Source organism: Halichoeres trimaculatus, unplaced genomic scaffold (assembly GCF_033239565.1).
Source record: "Halichoeres trimaculatus isolate MK-OKI-2021-1 unplaced genomic scaffold, fHalTri1.1 fHalTri1_scaffold_15, whole genome shotgun sequence".
In the NCBI taxonomy this organism is placed as follows: Eukaryota; Metazoa; Chordata; class Actinopteri; order Labriformes; family Labridae; genus Halichoeres; species Halichoeres trimaculatus.
The window spans coordinates 16985816-17013387 of record NW_027437193.1 but is presented as its reverse complement, the minus strand read 5'-3'; the positions used below and the strand labels follow the sequence as shown (position 1 = coordinate 17013387).

The 27572-nt window shown below is 39.4% G+C and overlaps 4 protein-coding genes across 6 annotated transcripts in view; 1 reads left to right on the top strand and 3 right to left on the bottom strand.

Moving 5' to 3' along the window:
• Positions 1 to 1655: 1655 nt before the first annotated feature.
• plk3 (polo-like kinase 3 (Drosophila)) lies at positions 1656 to 10343 on the bottom strand. The gene is made up of 15 exons (XM_074688854.1): positions 9970 to 10343; positions 8878 to 8985; positions 8654 to 8770; positions 8232 to 8361; positions 8025 to 8112; positions 7399 to 7494; positions 7049 to 7247; positions 6658 to 6784; positions 6264 to 6379; positions 4993 to 5113; positions 4816 to 4899; positions 4190 to 4352; positions 3868 to 3997; positions 3650 to 3760; positions 1656 to 3534 (listed from the first exon to the last, which is right to left on the bottom strand). Exons 1-15 carry the CDS (start codon positions 10183 to 10185, stop codon positions 3337 to 3339), a joined length of 2004 nt encoding a protein of 667 aa, XP_074544955.1. The 5' UTR covers positions 10186 to 10343; the 3' UTR covers positions 1656 to 3336.
• A 934-nt stretch (positions 10344 to 11277) lies between these two features.
• On the bottom strand, positions 11278 to 16596 carry cacybp (calcyclin binding protein). The gene is made up of 6 exons (XM_074688412.1): positions 16439 to 16596; positions 15096 to 15297; positions 14892 to 14988; positions 14686 to 14785; positions 13729 to 13823; positions 11278 to 12170 (listed from the first exon to the last, which is right to left on the bottom strand). The coding sequence occupies exons 1-6, from the start codon at positions 16454 to 16456 to the stop codon at positions 12002 to 12004; spliced, it is 681 nt and encodes a 226-aa protein (XP_074544513.1). The 5' UTR covers positions 16457 to 16596; the 3' UTR covers positions 11278 to 12001.
• A 328-nt stretch (positions 16597 to 16924) lies between these two features.
• Positions 16925 to 18707, bottom strand: mrps14 (mitochondrial ribosomal protein S14). The gene is made up of 3 exons (XM_074688414.1): positions 18570 to 18707; positions 17924 to 18088; positions 16925 to 17719 (listed from the first exon to the last, which is right to left on the bottom strand). Exons 1-3 carry the CDS (start codon positions 18636 to 18638, stop codon positions 17537 to 17539), a joined length of 417 nt encoding a protein of 138 aa, XP_074544515.1. The 5' UTR covers positions 18639 to 18707; the 3' UTR covers positions 16925 to 17536.
• The window catches only part of tnn (tenascin N), a 61194-nt gene continuing 51691 nt past the window's right edge, over positions 18070 to 27572 (top strand). Inside the window, exons 1-2 of one of the 3 annotated variants that reach the window (XM_074688409.1) lie at positions 18070 to 18342; positions 27297 to 27349. The gene's annotated coding sequence lies outside the window, so the exon portion shown is untranslated. Of the gene's footprint in view, positions 18343 to 27296; positions 27355 to 27572 lie in introns of all 3 variants that reach the window. The other 2 variants (XM_074688410.1, XM_074688411.1) reach the window with 2 other exon arrangements.

The following is a 27572-nucleotide window of genomic DNA, read 5'->3' as shown; positions in this document are numbered from 1 at the left end:
CTGACGAGTTGAAGAAATGTTTGAAGTCTTTAACTCATATCATACCTCTGAGCTGTTTTTACCTTATCTGGTGATGGGCTCTCCCATCTGTATTCAAGTGTACAACTGTTTTACTAAGGTGTATAATTTATTTTTTTCTTTTTTCTTTCTTTTTAGTAAGAATTAGATCAGATTTTCACCATTAAAGCTGAATTAAATACTTCATAGTTTAATTTTTACTATCAGAGTTTTTTTCTGTTATATTTGGTTTAGTGCAACGTTTTATGAGCTTGTGTTAGACAAAAATCATGATGATGCTGTGACCTTGTAAGGCAGACTCCTGCCTAATTTGATGCATAAATGTTTACTAATTTTCATAATAAAAATGCACTGTACTGCAGTGTGTGACTGCAGGGAATTCACTGGTACAGATACTGAATTTAATGTTTAACTTCTCACTGCTGGTGGTTTGGGAGGAAGGGGTGCCAAATGTGTAAATCTGAGAATAAAAGAGGAGGAGAGCAAAAGGTTTAAATTGTGGTGTGTTCCGTTTCCTGACACTTTATATGCATCACTTAAAGAGCTATGATGTGATCCAGTGACACTGGAGTGTACTGACACTTCAGTTTGTAACTGTGCTGTTATCCAAGGAAATGTATTTACAGCCATATATTTCTCATGTCTGTACCAAAGCTAAGCTATGGTTATAAGACCATATTCATTAGACTCCATCAACTGTTCAGTGAAAGAAGTTTTAGTTTTTTGTGCTGAGGGGAAGATGATTTGGTTAGGAACTTGTTAAGAGTTGAACAGCAAACAAGAACAAGCGTGTTTGTGTAAAGTCAACCAGTAGATCCAGTTTTGGACTCAACTGTGTCGCATAAAACATGATGAGACATGATTGAAGTGGCTTACAATAGTTTACAAGAGCACAGATAAGGTTAAGGCATGGGGCAGTCGTTGAGACACAGTAGCTGGGATATCATGACTGGTATTTGACTGTGGCTTCAAAAGAAGCTAGATCACTAATGTAATTCTAGTGTTAAGTTCCAAAATCACAGTGTATCCCCATTTGTTGGGATCAAAACTGTTCCAAAACAAGGTGGTAAAGCCTGGGTCACTTGTACTAATTTAGGAGGTCGGTCCCAACAACTTTATCTTCACAAAAGGAGTAATGGGACTCAAGGTATGGTAAACCTTAACATTTTTGGCATACCAACAATTAACATGGAAATCATTGCGCAGTTAAAACTCTTCACTTCTGAGGATGTTAGAAGATCATGCAGTCATACAAAACATGCAATAATATTTTAAGCTTATTATCAAGATATCTACAGAAGTTAAGTTTTTCTTCCAGTTGTTCTCCAGCAATGAAGACCAGCAGCCAATCATGTCAGCTTCTACAAAGAGTACATCATCAGCATAAAGCCTTATTTTAAGACTTTCAGTGTGTCTGAAGCACCGCAGTCACCGTCAGAGGCTTAAACCTCACATAAGGTGAAGTAGAAGAGGATCCCAAATTTAAACTACAGTTGTCAGTTTTATAAAGTCAATATACTCATTAAGTGGAAACTAAAGTAATTTTCAATAAACTTTATTTTTGTCCCACTTCCCCCAAACATGTTACATAGAAAAGGTGATCGGAATTGAACATTCCCTCGTGTCAAGACCATAACATTTACACAACAATAAATAAAAAAACATGTATAAATAAAAAATAAATAAACAGGACATTATGTGCCAAAAAATAAAGACTCTTCTTAATTGGCAGATGGCTTTCACAATGTTGGGTTTTTTGAAAACACATGTACGTAATACTTGCATTCCAGGTCACAGTTTTTAGGATACAACTCTGGGTCGAGAAAGCAATGTAAACCGATAAGGATTACAGTACAGTACAACAGCGTACAATGTTTTCTTTTATCTTTTATAGATATTACTGGGTTATATATTTAGGATACCAGTTATTCTAAAAGCTTATACCAGGTAGTGAGAGTGTAGTGCTATCGGACTTACTTTCCAACTTGGCTCAAAGTAAAAAAGTAAATACCTTCAAAAAACCCACTTCTGTTTGTATCCAGCTTGACATTCACAAAGGGTTGTTATTGCACTATTCAGACATCCCTCAAAAAGGCACTTTTATCCCCCCTCCCCGTCCTCCTTTTCCAACCAACAGTTTGCTTACCAGCCCACATGTGGCACACACTCGCCCAACTACATGTGAATTTAAAACTGAATCAGTTTAAAAACCAACAAAGAAAATGCCTCACGGTATGGAGTTAAAAACAAATAAAATAAAAGAAGTGGTCCTAAAAGTTTCACTTTCCTGATGAATTTACAAAAAAACAAGAGTGCAAATTTGTGTTGCTCCCCTAGCCCCCGTATCATGCTGTGTACCACATCTGTGAAAATTTGTTTCTGATAACCAACAAAACACAAAAGTGATATTGGAGCAGAAGCAGCATACCTTCGTATCACCAACATCAAATAAGGCCAGGAATGTTATTTGTGCATGTGAGGTCAAGATCTTGGTGTGATCCTATAGCTGGCTCAATGTTTCTTTTTATTCTTTAAAATGAAAAAAGGACAGAAAATGGTGCACCATAGTCCAAATAGGCCAGAAACCAACTGAGGGCAGGAGATCCTTTTCTTTCTTCACCCAAACCCCAGCTCTTCCCAAAGCTTCTCTGCTGTAAGACCACAGTTCCAGTGCAAGTCAACGCCGTAAGTGACCTTGCTTCTAAAACACTTTTGGAAAATGAGCCAAAAAGCATTTCAGCTACAAGATTGTCCTTGTTCTGTTGCAAGCAAAAAAGGACAACTTTAGTGTTTAGATACCTTTTTGGGGACCATGCCAGGGTTATCGGCTGTATCAAAGGGGTGGGAGTTGCAAGGTTTGGCGGTGGCTTTGAAAGGTCCAGTTGAGGAGCAGTGGTTTTGAGTGTAGGGAAGGTGAATGGGAGTTGTGTTCATTTAGGCATCTGCCTGTGAGGGATCCATCATTTCAAGCCAAGTAGGAGTCTCTTATTTTAGGCATCAATACCTTCCAGGTGGACACCTTTGAGGCATAAGCTGGACAGGCACTAATCCTTGAGGCAGATGCTGCATGAGGGCAACTTCCTGACTGCTTGATGTCAATCAAGGTCAAGCCATGTGATAAACAGCTGCCCGAGCACCAGTCCAGACATGAATATTTGCTCAACTCCTCCGAGCATCCATCCATCTGTCGGCTCCTCCCGGCACCGCCTTGAGGAATATTATCAAACAGTCAGGCTGCCTAAGAGGAGGTGTTAACCAGTCAGGTTGCCTCGAAGGCATCTGCCACTCAGGCAGCCTGGGAGGCACTGAGCGGTGCTTTCAGGCATCGGCATGGTGTTGGAGCAGCTGAACCACATATCGCAGTCGGTGTCTCAGCTCTGAGGTGCAGCCCATCTCAGCCAGCATGCTGAGAAGGTAAGTGCACGAGACGCGCTCCCGGCTGATGTAGGTGAGAAGGTACGTGTCGTCCGATGACTTGCACAGGATGATCTTGGTGTGGTCTGTGTAGAAGTTCACCTGGAAGAGTTGTAAACAGAAGAGTTGTAAAATAATAAAAACAAACATCTATTTTCTTTTTACGTCATCACACCATTTCCTTTACTTTAGGAAAATAGTTCAGGTTTGTTCTCACCTGTAGAGTGCCATTGTTGAAGAGCATAACAAGAGCGTGGTCTGTCTTCACCCACTGGAGCAGCAGAGGAGGAGGACCTGTGACTTGCTCCTCACATTGCAGGTCACCACCCTGATAGAGACAGAAAATGTTAAGTCCATCCAGAGTCACAAAAATGCATTGATTTGAAACTCAATGCACACTGCCAGAGAGAATTTGATGAACCACTGTGCTCATACCTCCATAAGGTTTTGCTCCATGTAGTTTGCCATGAGCTCAACTATTTGTTTCTGGCTGCGAAGCTGCTCCGGCAGAGAGTTGGTAGAGAAGGTGAAGTGTTTGTTGTTGGTCAAACAGTAGTGGACTGACCTGTTTGTGAGAAGAAAAAAAAAAGTAGGTTTGTTTATATTTATATTAAAGGATGGTAGAGATGGCTGATATGGGTGCTGGTAAATTTGAAAGACAGCCAAGTAGGTGACTTAAGTTCAGCATGAGCGTTAAACTCACTGCAAATATTGACATGACACCTTCAGTAAATACTCTAGCACTCCAGGTACTTACTTGCGCTGGTTACACAGACTGAGATGTGTCCCCTCATTGAAGAGCACACCAATGCTTTGGTTGGACAGCTGATAGCCAAAGCCATATTTATTTGAGTAGTCCACCCATTTAGTGACCCACAGGAAGGACTGAGGCCTGGACAAACAGGGTGGATTTCTTGTAGCTGAGAATGAGATAAGAATAGAATTATAACATGTAAAAATATTCAACATCAGTAATTAAAGAAAAAAGTTGGTATGCTTTCATTTCACACTGGAAAAGTTGCCATCAATGTAAAGAAAGCCCTAAGTTTCTTTTTTAAAAAAAAGGTGCTCTGGGTTATATGAGTCAGCAAATTTTGGAGAATATAAAGAAATAGCTGGGACAAGGGAAGTGCCATTTGATTAAAATTGAATGATACTGCATAATCTGTTATATAACCTTAATGAAAAAGGTTGGTTCATGTTCATGGGGGTAGCTGCATTTAACTTGTTTTTCAGCCAAATGCCAAAGAAAATAAAACAGATTGTACTGAGTATTCCCACTTATTGTCTGGCGATAAACAAGCTGTGTTATTTCTTTACTACGCTGTGGCCCATAAATGCTCTCGCAGCCTTTGTAACTCAGCATTATTTGTGCTCTCCTACCTGCAGGCATGGTGGCCAGGCAGCTGTTGAGAACTTTCATGGCTGATTCAGCAACAGCTGCAGGGGTCAGGACGTCCTCACACGCTGGAGACAAAAAAAAGAAAAAAAAGTTAACCAGTGATGCCAAAAGACACGCACTGAAATACGTATACGAGAGGGAAAAGTGATGTGCCTTACGTTCAGTGCTGCTGGCCATGGTGCCCTTGAAGGAACGAGAGATGGACTTCCTGGATTCCTCCTCAGCAGGAGTCTGTTCCAGAGGTACAGAGCTGACCAGCTGACCATTGGGAGAGGGGGCCTGAGCAACAACAATGAGAAAGAAAAATGGAACAATTATTGAGAAAATCAGGCAGAGAGACATTAAAAGCAGACTGAAGAAAAAAGTAACCACAGGATTAAGGAGAGCTGCGTGACACTTTGCGTTCTATAAATGTTTGCACAGCTGCCTCACCTTTGTAGATCTAAAAAAAGACCCCGCCTGCAAAAGTTTTTTTTTCTATATTTGGTTACAGCTCAAACTGGCATCATACACTGGTACGGCATCTGTACAAATGCAAAACTACTTTTAGAAACCCTGGTTTCCTTTCTTGCTGTTTTCACACGCAGCAAATATCACAGTGGTTTCTAACGTGTGTTTGAACAGCAGTCTTTTTATAGAACCTGATAGTAATCTTTTTGTTGACCTGTTTTGTTTCCCTGCTAGCAAGGCCACAAAAAAGAAACTGTCAAAAGACAGTAGATGTCAAAATTAGCTTTGGAACAAAAAATGTGGTTTTTACTTCTTGACAACGGCCTGGTTTCTCAAGCACAGGCTCATAATGAAGCTGACAGTGAAGTATTCAAACTGAGGAGCAAACAATGTGGCTCCTTTTGGGCTCTATAAATAGCAGCTAGATCATGCTGATCAGGGATTGGCCAACAAAGCTTTTTGCTTAAGTGTCATGTTGTCTCAGACCCCATTCCACATCCAGCCACCCAGAATTACATAATCTAAGGGAAGCTTAAAATCATAGTTCAAGTGAAAGGATGGACAGATTCGATCAAGTTTTGGGGATTTTCTAAAACGCAAGAAGAAAACTGTCCACAAACAAGAAAAAAATGTCTCCCCTCTGCTGACAAGATGAAGGACATCTGGGATGAGACAGAAGCTCTCACTACAGTCTCAGTGAAACAAAGAAGCAGCACAAACACAAACACATTTCTATTCGGGAAGGATGATTCCTTTGTATAATTAAAAGCATAATGCATTATTCAAAGAGTGCGTTACATAAGCAATTATCAGACACAGGGATGCCGTCTTTACAAAATCTAACCAAGTAGCAAACAAGGACTGATGATTTGAACACCACTTATTAGTAACGGAAGGGGCTTGATTTTTATCTGCAGTAAACATGGCATCGTTTAGTTTGTCCTGCAGAAATAGGACACAGAAGAGATGAAAGATGTACCTCATTGGGTCCCACTGTCTTGTAGCTGATCTGCCGGTTGATGGAACACTTCACGATGCCCGACACCAGCTTGGAAATATCTTTGTCATCTTTCTCCTCACATGGAATTTTCTCCACTGTTAAAACAAGATTCATGTATTGCTGTTAAGGCATATGTTTAAGCACAGCAGTTTTTACACCATTTTAAAATGCTTAAAAGAAAACTTAGGCTGCTCTTCTGTGAGATCATAATTAAATACCATTCCTCGTGAGACTAAACCGATTAACAGGATAAGAGGTGCTACGTCATTACTCTCAGGGAAGGACAAATATGTAAGTAACAGCTGATTTATTTAAAGGATGACCTCATCTTCCACAGTGCCAGTCGCCTGTCAGCTGAACTGCTGCCACTCACCTTTTGCTTTCTTCTTCCCGAAGAGGCTCTTGGCCATTTTAGTGAAGAATTTCTTGGCAGGGCTGGGGGGATGGAGCTCTGGCACCATCACACAGCTGCTGGGAGGAAGCTTATCAGGAGTGAAACCCTAGAGGAGAGGAGACAAAGGCAGAGAGCAAGCAGACGAGAGGGTGAGGAAGATGCAAGAGGGATGGAGATGGCACACAGCTCATTACGGGCAAAAAAAAAAAAAAAAAAAAAAAGCAAATCAAGTGCTGGCAAGCCTTTTTTCTGCTCTAGTTTCAGGCACAATTTCCCTTCTCAAAACTGTACATCTTCTATAACTGATGATTCAAAAGCATAAATGCTGTCAGCACATTTTAACAAGCAAATTAGCATAATTTTTGCATACTTTGGTGAAGAATTCGTGGTTGAGGATTTGATCTAGTGAAAGTCTGTCGCTGGGGTTTTTCTGCAGGATGCCTGAGATGAGTTTCTGCGCAGCGGGGGACAGCGAGGATGGCAAGTTGTACCGAACTTCCTTTATACACTTGTAGGTCTCCTTTAGGTCCAGAGTCTCAAATGGAGGGTTTCCACACATGAGGGTATACCTGAAGGGGATACATCAAGGGAATTGTTACATTGTTAATTTTTTTAAAAAGGTAAAATGGTCATTTTCTTAACAAGACAAGAGCAAGATCAAACCAAAACCTGCTCCACTACATTACACACTGCACACAATACTGGACAAAAGCTACTCACATTACACATCCAAGCGACCAAACATCAGACTCTGTGCCGTGGCCCTGCCTGTTGAGCACCTCAGGAGCCAAGTAGTTGGGTGTGCCACAGATTGTTCTGGGGGAAAAAAAAAAGAACAGGATTACTTGAATACCTTTCCTATTCTAATCGTTTGCTAGCTTGTCGTTGCATCATGCACACAAGGAAGTAATTGTCAAAGCATTATTTTTTCCTGTTACACTCACTCTTGTGGTATTCACCAGGAAAGCGTCAAACAGGTAGTGAAACTGTTCTGTGCGCATTACATTTAACCGACACTTGGAAACTGGTTTAGTTAGGGACTTACTGGGGGAAAGTAGTGGGAGGAAGTGTGTGTTTAGCAACCAACGTAATGGTATTAGATTCAGGAGTACTGTGAAGACCTAGAAAACTGTTATGGGCGAACTCTGAGGTATTTGAAGGTTGTGTTTGTGTGAAGTATTCACTCCCTCAGAGGCAGTGCAAGGTTGTTCGAAAATCAAATTAGGGAGATAACGTGAAATTACATTCACCAACACTAACAGTCTACCTCTGCACTGTCTAGGTTTATGGCCGATTGCTTATTAAAAAGGTACCTTCAGGGGGTTAAATGGTAGAAAAACACTAACTTTTTTCTCTTCTCAACTGTCTCTAGTTTGGCAGCAAGGCCAAAGTCTCCCAGCCGCAGCTCCATGTTCTCGTTGACAAAGAAGTTGCCTGAAAGAGACAAAAACATTTGTCCAGTCAGCATTCCACACGAAACATGTGCCTGCTCAGAGTCACAGCAGATTCCTGGGATGCTTCTGTGTGTGTGTGCCGGGTTTCAGCTCACATACCTAGTTTGAGGTCTCTGTGCAGGATTCCTCTGCTGTGGAGGTACTTGAGGCCGGATATGATTTGCCGGAGGTAATAACGCACTTCTGGCTCTGTGAGCGTGTGCCTTGCCTTCCAAATGTGTGCCAAAGACTGCAGAGACAGAGCAGCGAATGAACCGTCAACCCCACATCAGTCACTTTGATTGTGCAACACTGCTGCACACACATCACACACACTGCCACACTAGCAAAGATATTAGATGCTGCAGTTGACGTAATAATTATGATTAAATCATTGGGTTCACACTCCAGACTAGATTCAAAAACCTGCAGGCATTAGTGTCTGTCGAGTTTCTATTGTGCCACTGTGGAATAAGCTGTGCGCGTGCAAGCAGAGCACAAGCAAGCTGAGCAGCCTGTTCTAGAAATTTCTCAAGTCTCACCTTCCGACTGCAGAGCTCGAGGAAAATATAGATGTTTTCTTGGTCTTCAAAATGATGCGAGAATTTCACCACATGCTTGTGTGACAGGGTTTTGTGCAGCTCAATCTCATTTGTAATCTGTTAAAAGAGAATAATCTGTCAATTCCATATGACAAAATCCAGATATTTGATTCAGCATACTGCATGGTTCTTGCTGCAGAATGTAAACAAGCACAATCATGTACCTTGTCCCTCTGGTGCGGTTTGGACACCCTGCTCTGTGGAATCACCTTCACAGCATACATTTTGTTGTTAGAGAGGTCTGTCATCTCGTAGCATCGAGCAAAGCCGCCCTTGGGGGAGACAAACAGGATGATCAGTTAACAAAAGCAGCAGGTTGAAAACCTGCAATGGCCATAAATTATCTGCCTCAATGGCAGCTCTTTGAAACAGGATCAATAAGTGTGCAGATGAATTGTTTGGACAGTCATTTAGCTAATCCTGACATACTGGTTTGGAGGGCATATGAATTAGAGGAAAAAAAGAATCAATCCAGTTTGCCATCTGAAGGGTTAACTAGCTGCATTATTTTATAATCAGCTGCACAGCCTCTTGTGCAGCCTCAGATGCTCTCATGTGCTTCCCAAACCGACGATAAACCCCTCATATTGTGTTTGCAGCGGCTCCTTCCTGTACATTTCTGAATACAGTTAGGATTATGAGAGCTTGAGGACGTGAGGGATGAGGCAGACCGAGTTGCTGCATTCATTAACCGTGAAATTGACGGAGACATTTCCAGCTCTGCGGCAGGCAGCAAGAAAGGAGAGGAAAAGGAGAGTTGGCTGGCTGCCCGACGCAGCGTATCGATGACGAGCAACATGTTGATACAGCCGCTCCATTCATACATGGCACATACTGTGTCAAAAAAGATCACAGCAGATAAACTGGAGGAGAGAGGTCGTGGGGTATCGGGGAAGCTGTCAGGACCGAGCCTTTAGAATGATAGATAGATGATTCTCGCTGATGATCATTTTTTTGGTTCATGTGAGGTTTTTGGCCGTCATGTGTGCGCCCAAGGGGCTGGTCACACCTTACGCCTGATTCATTCAACGCTGACGGAAACGGCAGGGGTGAGATTGGTCACATCACCACGAGGTCGTTCCCTATTCCCGCATTAGTAACACACCTGAAACATGGCTGGTGATGAATTCTAATCATCGACAGCTTAACCCAAACTCAGACTCGATACTTTACATCATTCTCCTCAAATGTGACGATTACAACACATCTACTGCTGGGCTGTCGAAACAGACGTAACAAGTAAAATTCAATCTTACCTTCCCAAGCAGCTTCCCTTTGCTGTAGGATCTTCCTGTCTTTGAGTCTGTCACCACCTGGGCCAGCTCTGGTTTGGTTTGATCGGTTTTATTCCTGTTGGTTTTCGCCGGGGCTGAGGACTGTTGGGGTCCACGCTCCGGAACAGGCTTGAATAAATCCCCGTTCATGTTGTGGCACGTAACACGCTGCGCTGCGGTGAAACAACCGGTCTCCATCGGACACAGCGGTGTAATAATCGATCTTTGAGTATACAAATAAATATCCCTGTCGCTTGTTTTCTCAGCAGTTGGTCTGATGCGTACGGGTGTATCCGGCTAGTCCAACTGTATCCATCTGGCGTGTCTGCGCTCAGCTCGCTGCGCCTTTATAAACCAGCAGCGACGTCACGGAGCAGGGGGCGTAAAGAGGAGGCGCAGTGGCGGAGAAAGTCCAGACGATTTGTTCAGACTGACTTTCAATCGAAAAATGCAGCTGGAGTGTGTGAAAACGTGAATGAAACAGCTCATGAAAAGGGGGTAAAGTCTTGCTCACGTTGATGTAACTCATGTCTTGGAGCTGCTGAAGGCCTGGCAGGGGGTTTCTCTTTGTCATTTCTAATCCAAGGACTCAGCTTCTTTTAATCGTGTTTTTCTGCTGAGAAATAAAGGTACACATTTACAAGTCATCATGCAACGTTTGGGGGTAAGCATACATCCTGCACCTGGATCTATAAAATCTACATACTATTCACCCAGCAGACAAATATAAAAACACTGCAGTTGTCTAGCTCTGTCAAAAAAAAGTGTTATTTGGCCAATAAATTATATAGACTATCACCTTACATATCATGCAGCATAATTAACTCAAGAATAATTTGCATAATCGCAGGTGGAGGAATTATTATACCACCAAAATGTCTGGACACTCTTCAGTTTACACGATGAAAGTACAGATGACTTCCCCGGCATGCCTGTGTAATGCCCCGACGAAATCCCCATGAGATGAGATAAGAACTGCTAATAGCTAGCGCCACCTGGTGGCGAAAATGTACATAATCCGCGATCTAGTCACCAAAAAGCCACTTTGTTTAGTGTGAGTGCAATGTGTCATTCAAAACTGAGTCGGACTAATTTTGATTTTTTTGAAGGCTTAGCCTGAGTTAATGTCTTGTGGCCTGTTCAGAGGCAGATGTCTAATGAATTTGTTGGGTGAAACTCAAAAGTTCCTGTTGAAAAATAAATCTTTGAGAACACAAAATAAGGAGACAAGCAAAGGGCAAATAGGACTTCAGACCTATATTTCAAATAAATTCACAAGAAGCCTGAGAATGGACAACAACACATATGTAGGATATGACAGAATGAAGGTCAAATAAGGAACATTCAAAACAAGAGTTTTACATATCCACAAGTGTTCTATGGAAACCACATACATCCTTTTACAAAGACTTACAAATGGAATTACAATGAAAGTTTTTAGTGCATTGTAGAAGAGGAATGTCAGGGAACAAGACTGAACGTTCTGATGTATTTAAATAAATCATGTCTTTGGCACATGAACAGTGGAAAACACCAGGAATGTCAGCTCAGTAAAGCTGAACAGGTACAATGTATGTAGGGTCTGTCTAAAATATTGCTTTTCTATTTTTTCAATTTAGACTGCTAGTATTGAGAGACTTTTACTTCATTAAAAACAACTGCATTGTGAACCACTGGCAAATCAGATTGGATTATATGAAAATAAGGGTTTGATATGTGGGCATTTTTGTTATGGGGAGGTTGCCCCCTGCTGGTCAGCCTCCTTAACTGTAAAAGCTTTAACACCCAGGTTTTTCCACCATAAATGATGAATATAAGAACACAGGTTGTTTGATTTTCCAAGCAGGACCAACTTAAAGCCAGCAGGGGGGTTATTTTTAATCCAAACACCATGTTAACTTATTTTGTTGTGGGATTGAGTTTTAAATACAGGACTTCAAGCTGGAACACATATTATATTCAAGTCATGACAGTTGATCCCTGGCCACGCTCAGTGGATGACAGCGTATGCCTTTCAGAAGTCCATCATGTCTCCTGCTTCCCCACGTATTTTCTTCTCTTGTGACTCTGACCAGGCTTTGTTGATGGTTCTCTTCATCTCATCGTCACCCTCCGAGTAAATCTTCTTCAGCATGTTCATTAAACCTTCACTGGGGTCTGCAGCATCATCAGTGCTGGGTTTACTGTAAATGGACAACAGTTAGTATAGTGGTTGATTCTTATTCCCATTGTACTTGCATTCACCTTAGCTGCTCCGTAAACAGTGACACCTGGCACACAGATGCAGTACTGCACTGCAGAGATCAGACTGCAATGTACGGAGCCAGAACAGTGACTTTGATGTTTGGTACGGAAAATAAAATTTGGCATTGAAAAACCTATCCTGAAACTGAAATACAAAAAATTTGCATTGAAGAAAAAAAATATATTGACATCAAAACAGGTAATGGCATTGATAAAAGTTTTCTGAAGTTGTCATGAAAAGCTTTATACTATTTCACTTTTATAAACTTTTGCATTTTAATGTTTTTGAATTCAAATCATAGTTTTTTTTTATATCACTGTTTTATGAATAACAGTTTAAAATTTGAATGATGACTGTATTCTACACAGGACTTACGAGACCCTAAAGCTTTAGACACCCACAAGTTTACCTGAAGCTCCAAAACAAAAAACAAAAAAAGCCTGTTTTTTTGTTGTTGTTTATCAAGAAGTGGAATAGATTAAAGATAGTTCTAAAATGATATAGTAATTCTCACCCTACCATAAGAGCAGAATAAAAGACTAACTTGTGGCTTTGAAGCTCCAGGTGAACTGTAGATGTCATACTCTTGTAAGTCCCTGGCGTCCAGCTGGGTGCTGTGTTATTAGCTGTCAATATGAAAATAATACGCAAATCGCGCCCTCTCAGCACCCCACCCCCCACAAACCCAAACCCTCCACCCCAGAAGAGTGACAATAAGTTGAAATTGAAAAAAGACAGAAGACAAGAAAAAAAAAAGGGTGATCAAAAAAGAAAAAACAACATTGAAATTATAAAACTTCCATTGATAAAACAGTGATATCAAATAAATAAAATGTGATTTAAATAAAAAAAAAATCAGAATGAAGATTTATAAAAAACAAAATATATAACATTACATGTCTGTGTTTTAAACTTCAGCACAACGTTATCAATGCCATTACCTTTTTTCAATACCAAGCATTAAAGTCATCGTTTTGGCTCCATAGCAGTGTGGCTACAACAGTTATCTTAACAATCTGGACAACAGTGGTCACACATAATGGCATGAAATATGAACTACTTTGGAGAAACTTTAACATGTGGTCAATTTGGACTTTTTTTTTCAAGGAAATCTCATTCTGAAATATTGTAGTTAATTGCGTATTACTACAGTTCGTTACGAGTAATGGTGTAATAAAGCCTTGATAACCTGAAACAAAACAATCCTATCTGACCTTTCACTTATCTGCTGTTTAAATTTAATTCCCAGGTGTGTCTAAGAATACTGGCAAGATTTTAAAACTAATGCATTAGTATCACATACAGCTGCTAACACCCTTAAGTCATGGGTTAATGACAAACCACTGACATCAACTGTTTCGTAGTAAGTGGTAGTCATTAAATGTTATTATGACAGATTTTGCACAATGCCTTGTTTGAATTAGCTCATTGAATTAGAGAGAAGTATGCCATTCAATTTCCTACAAACCACTTCCAGTGAAAATTTCACTACTTACTCTTTGTCTTTCGACTGCTTCTCCACCTTTGTTAGGCAATCCCACTTCTTTGTTGCCTGCTTCTTGCACATGATGAGGACCATATCTGTTTTTATCTGTTAAAAAGTTGAGATGGACATTATAAGACGTTTAAAAAAGAAAACATGATTTCCAGTCATCTTATGGTTCTCAATTGTACAGTTCATGAATGAGAATGACTTTTGTGTCTAAATTCAGCGACAGGCAAAGTAGGGGGAATGTTGAGACTTGTGGAAACCCATGTATTCTACTGCTGTAAGAGTGGAAGAAATAACAAGGAACTGCTATACAAAAAGCCTATTGATGACATCAGCAGCAAACCAGCCCTGATGCTATGAGCTTTTTTTTGTAGTCTTCTTTCTGTCCAGTAATGATTTCAAGATAACCATTAGAATATGATGTACAAGCCCAAAGTCATAGGAGTTGGGATACTGTGTAAAATGTTCATACACAAACAGAATTTGTTGGTTGCAAATACTCTAAAGTTTATATTTAAGCAAAAATAGTGCAAAAACATAAACTGTGAAACTAAAAAATACTGTTTCTACAAAACATCTGCTCATTTTAGATTTGATGCCTGTTATATGTTTCATTAAAACAGTTGGAACAGGGGCTAACTAACTTGTAAAAGGTTGAGAACTCCAAGATGGCAGAGTCTCAAGAGTAAAGATAGGTGAAGACTTATCAGAGACTGGCTGAGGAAATAGTTTCAGAATGATTTTTTTGAGTATCATCCAAAGTACACACATTAACAGAGGCAGGAAATGGTGCTGTACAAAGGAAGAAAAAACAACAGTTGATGCTTGATGAGCTGTGATCTTGTGAACACAGGATTAAAAAAAACATGATTCAGAAATTACTGCATGTTCTCAAACACACATCCAGAAACCACTGTACATGAATAAAGTTTGTTGCTGAATTCATCACTTGATAACTCACCTTTTTATAGCTGTCCTTTTCATCGATTGGACATAAAAGGTTAAGGATTGTCATCTGATGATTTTTTCCATCAAGCTCTTTCACCAGAACGGAAAAGGAGCTGCACATGACAGAGAGATTAATACATTTCTGTGGTTACTAAAAGGATATCATCTTTTTAAACCTTAAAGTCTGCATACTGTCTTGTAAGTTGATTTTCACCTTACCTATCTGTAAACTTGACCTCCACATTTTCCTGTGGAATTTTGTGCACATCCTTCAGAGTGAGATAAATTTTGACAAACTTTTCTGACTGGTCCCACGCTGTAGAGAAGACACAGAAATGCAGGCAATTTTTAACACTCTTAAGTTCTTAAAAGGCCGTTGTTGCTCTGAAGTACAGATAGTCAGAATAAAGAAAGTCACCATACCATAGTTGGTGATCTTGACTGTGTATGTTGCTCGAGAAGGGTCTGCCTCTCTCCTGGCTTGCTGCTCCCTCTGTTGTCGTTTGACGGCAAGCTCTTTCTCTATCTTCTTCTGCTCCTGCTGCAACACTTCCTTCACTCGTTTCCTCTCAGCCTTCTCTAGGAGTGACCCCAACTCCTGTAAATCTGCCTCCAACTGATTGATCTGTTTTGGGGGAAAAACAGATGAACAGAAATAAAAATTAAAATATAGAAAATAGGAAACATTATAATTTAACATTTATCATAGACACGAGTCTACTAATTAATCTAGCTGCTATGTTTTGTACTGTTTGGAGTGGCATAAAGGTGAATATGACTCAATCATTTACTTAAACTTAAGTGTATTTGTGAGATAATTTGACTTATTCGGTGACTTCTGAGGTCAGGGCATTCCCCTGCCCAGGTTTCACAATACATATCATTTACCAAGCCACGTGCAGGTGCTTGTCCACCAGGAACTAAGTAAATTCATGAACATGGTCATCCCAAAATAACAGTTATTCCTTCGTCTGCGTCTTTAGGTTCAGTATCTCCTCTGGGATTGAAGGGCTGATTCCCCCTGCCTTCCTCACAGTCTGGGATATCATTCTCGATCCCTAAGACTCCAACGAAGGCAGCAAAACAACCCCTAAATGTGACTTTTTTTAAAATCTACTGAGAGCTGATGTCAGGCAATGGCTTTTGAATCAGAGGGCGGCAATACTCAGTCACAGTCCGCTCTATCGCCTTCCTCTGATACCTTGGCTGAAGACAGCACAGAGGGAGGAAAGTCTACAGACACAAGCGAAAGACTTGGCGCGGCTTCAGCAATCGGCCGTAATCGACTGTCAAGTCAGGTCCACTCACATTGACAGATTGCCTATTGTTCCTAATGCATACTAAACGAAAGCGAGATGATGGCTTTCACGTCTTAGATGTCAGGCAAGTGGCGGGTTGAGCCTCTGCGCTTACATTTCAACCTCCAAACCTTAGAGAATCATTACTACTAGAATGTTCCATTCATCTCCAGCCACAGTTATCCCACAGCAAGCTAGCTACATACCTAGCCACATACAATCACACCTTTAAGATACCAGCATTACTTTATGTATTAAACCGTGGTTTAGGTTGGTTTCAATGCAGATATTAAGTGACTTTGATAACCTGATGTAATACCACTGTGCGACTTATCAACAGCTCTCTTACTGTCTAAGCTGACTGATGGTAGCTAGCATAGCTTTGTTTATCAATAGAATCATTAAGTGTGACTCAGCTTTTATCATGTTTACAATCGGCGTACACCAAATGAATAAAATGCCATATACCTGCTCTGTTAGATCCATTTTTACTTTCCTGAAACAGTTAAGTTTTCTAACTTTGGGTGATGTATGTCCTCTTGTCTGCACTGCGCTGACTTGAGTTCAACGATCTCACGCCGCAGTCAAAATGTCTCATTTCTTCTTCTTTGTTGGTTGGTTAACGAGGCCCAATGCGCACAACTGCCACCTACTGGCGAATATGATGAAATACACAAATTTCTTCTCTTAAATGTATTTAAGTTTTGAGGCTTTTCTGGTCTCGCTGACACACTGGAATTAACAATACACTGAACAGATGCAAAGCTTTAGTGAACTAGTCCTCAACTTTAATACACTTTTTTTCCCCATACATTCTGAAAAATACAGGAAGGTATTTTAAAACTCTGAAGTCTGGGATTTAAGTAAGTGACAAATTCAATTGTATTTTTAAAAACTCAGCATCAGTTTTATTTCAGTAAAGAGACTGTGCCCCATTATGAATCCAGAGGGTTATGATTAGGTGATTTAAAAAATCAAACACAACCAGAAAATACATTCAAATGATTGAAACTTAATTTAAGACACGTACCAAAGCCAGGATAAATGCTGCAAACAGCACACTCAAAAACTTTCCTTCAAAAAGGACATTTAAACCTTTAAAAGGCTGACTTATATCCTGCCAACATAAAAAAAATAGTATTTCCAAACTTATAATAAAAGTAGGACACCTATTGGTCTTTGTGTGGACTTCTACAATAAACAAAACAAAGTTTTGATATATAATAGTATTTATTCACACATTTCTGAATGCAACAATACTCATGAACATTTGCTTCTGTAGCGGTATCATTTACACTTTAAATATGAATTGGGATGTTTTTACACGACCAAAAGGAAGAGCAAGAATAGAAAAAAGAAAAGAAAAAAACATCAAATGATGAAAGGATGTAATCAGAACAAAGAAATCTTCCTTGCTCTTGTAGGTCTTAGTGGAACTGTTGTATCACCTCATCATCAAAACCTTGAAAGACTCCAGACATCAAAAGACCTATATATATATGTATGAAAGAAGATATCTTCCAAGTACATTTTTTTCATCATCCAGTCCAGCTGTAGTTTAATGGATCACCATCTTGCTCTTTGAATCCCAGACATCTGGCTGTGGTCAGCCAAGTGGCGGAAGACGATCCTGCTCAGTCGCCACCTACGCTTCACTCCTCGAGGTCTTGAAGTCATCATACACCTGTTGCGTATTCTGACAGGGCAGCTGTCCCGTGGTAGTGCAGCAATTTCTTTATCCGCTACCTCCTGCAGAGATTCTTGAGTTGATCACTGGTTTTTCATATAATTTTAACAACAAGGCCAAGCAAAGTAGGTGGACTACATGACACATTACTTTACATTTACAAGGAAATATCTTTAAGATAAAGTTTTCTTTCACCTAAGGGTAAATGGTATAAAAGATATAAAATCATTGGTACTGTAAAGATACGGTTAAATATGTTATTGTACCTGAAGTTCCTTGGGGAGGATGGCATTCTTCCTAAGTGCGTTGATTCGTAACCTTTCATCTGCATACTCAAAGGCCATTTGCCTTCGCTTGAGGTCTCTCAGCATCCTCCAGTCCACATAGTAACTCCTCACCTGCTCCACCATCCCCCAGCAGTTTCTCATGGCCTGCACACAGTGGTCAAACATTTGTCAGTGATTGTACACCCCCAGGAACTAGGCTATGTCCTGCGTACATGCCAGTCTCTGAATGAAGAAAAAACATGCGAGTTTTATAACTTCGTGGTGTCTTCTCCTGGCCCGCAAAACACGAATATGACAAGGACAGATCGTGATGGAGAGTCGGTGGTGAAACACAGCCGTCAGCTTCAGAGAAATTACACCTGACATGAGCTGTCATAGACAAGTAATCCCTGCCAACGGTGAGTTAATGCTTATTCTACTCAAATAATTCATTGTGTGGGAATAAACATGTAGCCTGACTTCTTGTACCCGTTTGGCAGGCTAGTTAGCATTAGCTGAGAAGTTAACGTCAGGAAGCTGGTAGGCTTACTCTTATAGCACTGTTTCCCGTTACCCCCACGTAACATGGTAACAGTTTTGATGAGATTTTCAAAGCACAAAATAAAACACTAGTCAAGCCAGTTACCTGCTTTGGGGCGCAAACAGACGAATAAAGGGCATTTAACCCTAAACATGCGAGCCTGTGGGCCGCCATGTTGAATAACCGTTGTTCAAACCGCCGAGTAAGAATGAAAAACAGAGAATATCGCCCCCCGTCGACAGGGAATGTAAAACGAAAGGTGTTTATCACTTTCATCCCTGTTTGCCATCACTCTGACATGTAAAAATGATACTAAAAATTTGATAACGACAAATTAGCAGTGATATTTTGGTGCTGTATTTCCATTGATTACACGGGCTTGGAGGCTTAGTTTTTAGGACACTTGCAGTGCAGCTAAAAGACCATTAGGTGGCGGTGGTGATACGCTATGAGAATAATAACCCTTTTGTCTCACCACCCATCGACAGGGGTTCCTCCACATACTAAATCTAAACCCGATGTCTGACTGAAGTCCTCTTGTCAAATCTCCTGAAGCCCAGACACATCTTCTCAATGCTAAATCCTGAAACAATGGAGCTTGTGTTTGGAGGGAACCACACATATAAAAACAACACACTGTGGTCTGCACTCTTATGTAGTTCAGCAGGACACTGTCCTACAAGCACTTTTTATACATTTATGCATGAAATTAACAACCACAAATTCTAACAATACCCTCTATTGTGCACTAAAGAACTGTGTGTTGGGTAAATATCAACACATAAAACTACAGGGAGTTCTTTTTAAAGAGCAACATTGTGAAACATCTAGTTGTTATGACTTTTTAACCATTAAACCAGATGATAAGTGATTAAGTGCATATATTTAGTTTTCAGGACGTTCTATTAGTAAAACTGATATTTTAAGCATTGGCAGCCAAAGGCAAAGCAGTCACAACACTATAATTTAGTGTTGAGGTGTGTTTCTGGTAATGGGATACATGTAGTTTCTTTCTCAAGGTCAAAACATTGCACATCCTTTTTTTCTTTATTTCTTTTTTCTAGATTAGCAATAGCAAGCAACAAATCTTGACAAATCACAGTAGTTTTAAAACCTGCAGTTATCCACTAGGAAAAGAAATACCACTTTGTCATTTAACAGCAGCAGTTTATCATAGTTGACTTTATGGCCCAAAGTTTGTTTTGATTCATTCTTTAAACCTGGCAGGGAAAATCATCTGCCCTCCCAATTCTTTTATCTCCATAGTGTGGAGGTGTCACGGGCTTGAGAGGACCTAGAAATAATCTAACGTGTCATATCATAAAAGTCAGGCTGCCACATTTAGTTGCACACTTGGGGAGAAAAAAGTGTTTCATTTGATCTTGTTAGGGTATGGCTCTGTGTAGATCAGCCATTATGACCCATTTGATGGTTTACTATAACTGTTTCTGCATTAAAAAAGTTTTACATTGGAAATTTGAAAAAAACAAAAACAAAAAAAACCCCAGATATATATAATTAGCCACCGGGACATTATTTTAAAAAGGTGAGAACTGTAAGTAGGTAAAATCAAATAATTTCAAACCATGCTATTTGAGCGACAGCTTGATCAGTTGCCATATAAAAGGGCTAATATGAGATTGGCTGTGGCTCATACATAATGTACAGACAACCACAATCAGATATATCGTAGCTGCTTTGTGTGACTCTGAGTGTTTTGAGCCAAGGGACCAAAAGTGAGAATGATCTTAAATTTGAGTTTTCAGTGAGAGTAGAACAACTCTACAGTCTCTTGTCAGCTGGTATCAACGGATAAACTGAGTATCAAAGTGTTATGTAGACAGGTGCCCTTACAGCAGTGTAGCTGTGTGCTTTAAAGGGGATCAAGACCTCAGACTGGATCACAGCACAGACTTTGGAGATTTGAGAACAAAGCTTGGCAATATAAAACTGATGTGACTGAGATACTGTGAGATTACTTTTTGTCACAGAAGACAGGTGGCCTCATCCATAAAAATGACACAAGCACAGTGAAAATGGTCAAATGGGTTACCTGAGGCTGAGACTCCTGAAGGCTGTAACTTGAAAATAGAAGTACCAATTCCAAACCCATCCAAACACACACATTTTTATGTGTGGTCATCTTGGTGTCATCAAAATACCCATGAACATGGATAGTCTGTTCCATTTGCAAAGATCCATACATAAACCATTCAAAGTATATAAAAACCACCCATTGCTTCACTGTGAAACAGATGTAGTGCCTTTTATGAAACTCTGGAGCGAGGCTTGGTTCCCTCATGTGACAGTGAAACTAAAAGAAAGCCCTCTGTTTCCTTTAATAAACCCCAGACAGACAGCCATCGGCGACCAGCCGACCTTTCTGGTATTAATCAACTCCACATTCTGCTATAGCAGGTTTGCTTTCATAATGCCCCAAACAAGGTGATTATAGTAAACAATGAACTTCTGGCTAAACAAACATTTGGCTGTTCTCCAGCAGGCCACATGGAGATGAAAATGAGGTTGTTTGGGGGTGCTGGATTCAGAAAGAACCACTGATTTCAGAGGGAGAGGAAGTGTCAATATCCTTGCTTTTTTTTCTTGAACTCCTTTGTTTCAAATATATGAGAAAAATGCAGGCCAAGATACACTACCATCAAGAGCAGCTAGACTAAACTCATCATCCTTTTGGAATAAATCAAACACAGTCCACCTAGTCAGAGAGCACTAGACAGGAGCCAAATAATAGTGATGTATGTCTTTATTATAAAACTTAACTAAGCTTAACTTTGGCGTCTTGGAAAAAATGTGATTTTAGCTGAGGTCAGGATCAGAGCATGGTACCACATCTCAGTGTGAACTCCTCTGGTGTTTCAAATATTTGAAACCAGTTTGGAGAGTAGTCATTTCCAGCTGCCAAAACATAATGTACCATAGTTTTGTATAACATAATATTATATTATATGGGGCCATAATGTGATGGAATTTGGAAGAAGAAATAGAGGTGTCAGTCCTCTTTGGAAAAGAGTCTGTCCTGTCTGGGCAGACTGGAAATTATCTAGCTGTTCCAAAAGTTGTAAAGGCCATTAATGGTTTTAAATACAAGCACATGTCTTTTTCTCTCATAAACATGAAACAGTGTTTTCTTTTTAGCACATTATTTCTATACATTTTCTAAACTTTTGTTTACTGGTTGGGACTACTTACTTCAGTTTTAAGAGCTACAAAAAGTTAAAGTTCAATTCCTGTTTATCATTTTTGCTCTTTGTTGAAAATGATAAACAAGACAATAAAATGAGAGGAGAGAGATACATGAACTTTAATACACAGCGAAAGAAACACATAATTCAGTCTTCTTGTGCTCTGTCTGCAAGCAACAACTGTCAGTCTCATGTAGTCTTTTATAAGAGTACATGGACTTCTTGTGACTTTATTCTTTCTATTTTCACCTTTTTCAAACACAGTACAGCCACTTACTGTAAAGTCAGGCAAGTGTTAGAAAGCCTGGTCTTCACAAATATGATTGCAGTGCATTTGAAATTCTCATCCTCTACACTGAAACCACAATCATAGGAGCACACTACCTGATGTTTGTGAAAAAAGGAAAAGAGTAATAGTGACATACTTCCTGTATTTCTCTGCCTTGGTAAAATGAATGAATCTCTCATCTCAAGATGGTGTAAATTTCACAAGCAGAACCACAACTTCTAGGCCTACAACTGGAGTTTTATTTCATTATGGATGTCTCATATAACAGATTTAGCCAATAAAGAAGAACTAAGCATATGCTGAAGTAATTTCCAATGCTTTAATGAATTCATGACAAAGTGAACAATTTACATTGGATTTTTAATCTTGGAAACTCATAAAGCCCTGAAAGTTGTAACACTGTGGGTAAGTATTGAGAAGAAGTGTGAAACAAACCTTAAACTAAGGAGGCCACTGAAACAAATTCTTTTTTTTTTTTTTTCATTAATCTAATGTAATCTAATCCCCTGCTATTAATACAAATCAGCCTATGGCTCTTCTAAAAAATGAATTTAATCTTGCCAATGGTCTTTATCTTTTTTAATTTGTATTTACTGTAGTTTGAGTTGTTGTGTATTGAAAAATTCTGCTGCCTCTTGGCCAGTTTTGTTTTGCAAAAAGCTTTTGCCCAGTCAGAAAAAGATTTAAAAAATAAATTTAAACAAACAAACAAAAAAATTGATAAATGTGCTTTGTTGCGCTGATTGAATTCTGAACAAGAATTATTACAATCTTTATTGTGAATTCATTGTTTCCTACAATACACTGTAAAATGTTGTGTGCAATACAGTCACTGGCTAAGCAATATATTCCATCATGCATTGCTATGTTAAGTTATATGACTGGGGATCAGTCCAGTGTTGTAATTCTTCTAAAGAAGGAACATAGAGATAAAGCTGATTCACATAAGATTTCAAATAAAGTAGAATTAGGCCCCATGATGATGTCAGGCAACATATGCACAAATGAATAAGTTGTGTCAAAACGAACAAATAATTGGATATCAGCACTAAATTAGACATAAATTTGTCTATCATCTTAAGTGTATATTACCACTCAGTATCATACTTGTTATTCTTAAAAATAATATGTCTGACATTTAGATGCAAGTTTTATGTATGCAATAGGACTGGTGTTGTCATCCTCTAAACATCATGTCAAGTTCAGAATATTTTTAATGCTCCCTATATACTCCTCTGAGTTTTTGATTTAGGACACAATCCATGCCTCAGCTGAGGAGTAGCAACAGCAGCCTGACGATCATCTTTGACTGTCTGCCTGTTACGAGTTTTTCGTGACACGTCAGCATGGGAACTCCTTCTCAGTTTAGTTATCAGTGTCCATTTGAAGCAGATACAGCTCATTTAGTGAGAGGTCAGGGCCTGGCAGACTCAGAGCTCAGAGGTCTCTGCTTTCCAGACCTCAGGAATGTCTTGAGTCCCCAGAGAGAGGGGTGGGGTGGGGTGGGGGGTCGGGGGACGATTTAAGTGATCACGTCCTTAATAAACAAAATAACATGCTAATTCATTCCATTTCACATAGTAGTTGGCTTTAGTGGTGAAATATTGTGCTGTTTGAAAGTTAACAAGCTACCTCTAATTATTTTTTTTGAAACAGTCCAAATTTTTGATTTTGTTTTTTTAACCACTCCTCATATCTTTCTTGTGCATTTTAGTCAATGAACACACATATTTAAAAGCCCTGAATAAGCATACCTATTAAAACTTTACTGTACTTATGTACATTCAGCAACAATGGTTTGAGAGTGCAAAAGAGCATCTCATTCCAGAAATAGGATCAAAAGAACGATACATAAAGAGTTTAAATTTCACTTAAAAATGTACCATTAGGCACAAAATACTGTTTTTCCTTTTTTTTTGGTTGTAGGAGATTATTGTAGTATAAGGTGAATATTTGATTGAAATGCTTTACTTGCACTTAAACTACATATCTAATGACACACTTTTGAACATATACAAGGAAATTGTGTGGGCAGTTGAGATTTTACCACCACATTTCTAAAGCTAAAAGTCATGATCAGAAGTTACTTTTGGACATTCAATCCCAAAAATGTGGAGAAAAAAATCTCTGAAAACTCTCTTTGTGGATTCCTTAAAGGCAAAGCGGCTTTATATATTTGGGTGTATTCGTCACCTTTTATTCATAGTAATATTTTTTTTTCAAGTTTCTTTAATTTTCAACATCTTTGAAAAACTGCCCATCAAAAAAGGGAATAATAATTTCAACCGCCTGATATTGCTGGGGTCACTCTTTGGCCTGACCATTTATAAGACCAGTTTTATCATCTCGCAGAGTGAGATATGAAGAATCCTAAATATTATCAAATTAAATATTGTAAGAATGACCGACCCTTTTCATTTGCCCTCAACTAAATAAAGCGCACAACTCCTCCTCTCAGATTCAGAAACCGCTTATCTTTTCAAATCAAATGTTCATCTCCACAGAAAGAACAGTAGTGTGTGAACTTAAGGGACAGTCATAAGGGGGGGATATAGGCGTATTAAACAAAGACAATGTGTGCTTGACTTTATTTTAAAGTGTTAAGTTAAATGTCAAGTAGAAAAGCAGGAATGCATGCAGATGACAGGATCTGAATACAAATGAGCCCAATTGCTTTGGAGGCATGAGAAGAATAAAGTAGCAGAGAAAGGAAAGATGCAAACACATCTGTGATTTTACTCAGTCGGGGACCACCAGGGCACCAGGAAGTGTAGTCCACGAGCTTTGACGACAAATCTTTCTTGACCCAGGAGGATCAGGTGGAGCTCCTGGTGGTGCAGTTTTACAAAGCAGACGTTATCATTTTAGTCTGTTATAATAAGCTTTTATTTTGTTTTATGTTTGACTCACAGAGGCAGGAAATTGATGATCACTAACTCCACATAAGAGAACAAGACTACACAAACAATGTGTTCTTTGTTACTTGACCCATATGGATCCAGTGAGTCTCAGCCTGCCAGTCAAAGACTCTCCTGACTGTTTCAACTGCTATTCTAAAGTTATTATTTTCTTTTTTAAATAAAAGTCAAACAATTGATTTCATAATACACATACAGGTCGTCGATATGCAAAGATTGGGACTGGATTTGTTTTTTCATTACTGTACTGACCTGAATGCAGGAGGACCCTCCCTTTTCAAGTTTGATTGTGAGAAAGTTTTTTTGAGACCATGTCTTGAGTTTATAAAATAAATGTATCATATGTAATCAACAAAAATGACAAAGACATTGAATTTTATAATAAATAGTGAGATAAAAAATAACTTGTAGTCTAATGGATGATGATGGCTCTGGTAACTGGTATATACTGCTTGCACATTATCTTTCTGATATCGTACATGTGAGTGAGTGACAGCTTCAGGCATAAGGAATACACTCACTCAACAAAAGATAAGTGGTATAATGAATACTGACACTTGTTTTATATGGAAAAAAACCTCTAGAGATTACGTATTTACAGTTCTGTCCAAAATCTAGCCTAGGTGTGCTGAAATCTCTTCTTGTAGCCCTTGTGCAAGGGAAAACAAACAAAAAAAAACCTTGGTGAGTCTTTGAGATCAAAAGCGCTGGGTTATGTCAGCCAGCGGAGCAGAGGTCATATCTCCACACGGAGTCCCGTTACAAGATGACAGGACCTTGAGGACTGGTATCCAGCTTATGTAGGAAGCATCTCTAACAGCTGTTGACACCAGCTCATCAGTCAGGCTGCTGCTCGATTCAAACTGTCTCATCCAATAAGTCAAACTGCTCTACCGTCTGCATGCAAACAAACAAAGACTCAGTCATTACCAGAATGACCACAGATTTGGGCTTTATTTGTCGATCGTAACAAACATGGGAGCCTAATTTAGAGCCTTGTTTTTTGTAGTTTTATGTCTTTTGCGGAAAAAGTAGAGAAAACAAATGTATTAAGGCTTTGTGGTTAACAGCTCTGGGTTCTTTGAGTGGTGATCTGAAGCAGATGTGTACAAAACGTCACAAGTCTGAATAAAGACCACAGACGTCTTTGGATATCTTTATTGGATATTATCTGTCACCCTCTGACATGCTGTCAAACAAATCAGAAGTCACATTAAAAATAATCTTCAAAAACAATCTGAGGCCTGGTGACGTTAGTTAAACAACATTAGTAGATAATAACAACCTCTACACAAACTACTGCACATATGTTGGCTTTAAAAAACTTTGATTGTCTAAAGCATAAAACTCAAATGTGGCGTGCATTAACCAGTAATATGGAAACAGATTAGGGATGATGAAAAGCATGTTACTGTATATTTGTAACCACAGTTTGTTAATTGGTGCACAACATGGTAAACATAAAAAAGCCAAACCCACAAGAAGGGCTAAAAAGGGATGTATACACCAAACTTCCATACGGTTTGTTTTCCCCAACTGAGTTCTTTGGATTTATCTACACTGCGTGCTCAAATCGGATCTGCTTTCCATCTAAATCACACATGTTGGGTTTACACCAGTTCAAATAAAAAAACAGCCCCCAGGATATTTCACAAGTGTAAACATGCAAAAAGCAGCATCAGTGCCAGCTTTGGACTTCTTCTTCTAACCTGATCATGTCACCTCTATCAAAACGACAAAACATTGTGCCCCTGGTTTAAATGTTAGGACATCTTTCCACAGTGTTGGAAAATTGTCTTGCCTAATAAGCCCCCTGACAAGCCAGACATTCAGTCCGTTACATTTTTTATGTGCTGATGTCTTTGATTTTTATTTGGACCTGTCTGTTAAGTCTCATTTTGCACCCTTGAATCCTAATACTGTCACTTCCTTTTGAATCTAATCAACAGCTTCCATATACATGAGGACACACAATCAGCTCTGTTTACTCCCCTTCACGCAGTTTGCCAGTGCGTGATTAAACATACCATACACTTCAAAGAGTGCCGTTAGTGTTTGTACTGTATATTGACTTGAAAGGATCCTTTGAGGGGTTCAGGTTTCAATTACAATCTTACATTTCCATTTAGCAGTCGCTGTTGTCCAAAGTGGCATACATCTGAGGATAAGTACAATGCAAGCAAGGGTGAAGATGTGAGGGAACAATGCAAGCGCCACAAACTGCTTTAAGTCCAATCAAACACAGGTTCTGACATGCCGTGCTAGAGGCAGAGCGCACAGTGTTTAGAAACAGGTTATTTCAGTTTAGTGTTGTTTAATTTCTTATCCTTTATGTTACCCAGAGCGGTTGTTAGAGGACAATTAGTCATGCTGTAGAATGAATTTCTCGTAACTCCAAAATGTATTTACCACGTGTTCCCAGGTCATCCCAGGCGGTCGCTTTGTCACGACATAGCATCTTTCATGGACAGAGAGGTAAGGTCTGTCTTCTTTCATTCTAACAAGCTGTTACTCGAAAACAAGATGTTTGGTGGGCGAATGCTCAAATGCTCATTGCTTAGGCTTCGGAATCTTAAGATCAAGTTGAGGTAGCGTTAAACAACTTCAAAATGACTTCAGGTTGACACACAGGACTGCAACTTGTAGCTTTTAACATACATTTTCAGATTTGTTCTTGTTCCATGTTTTTCAGTGTCAG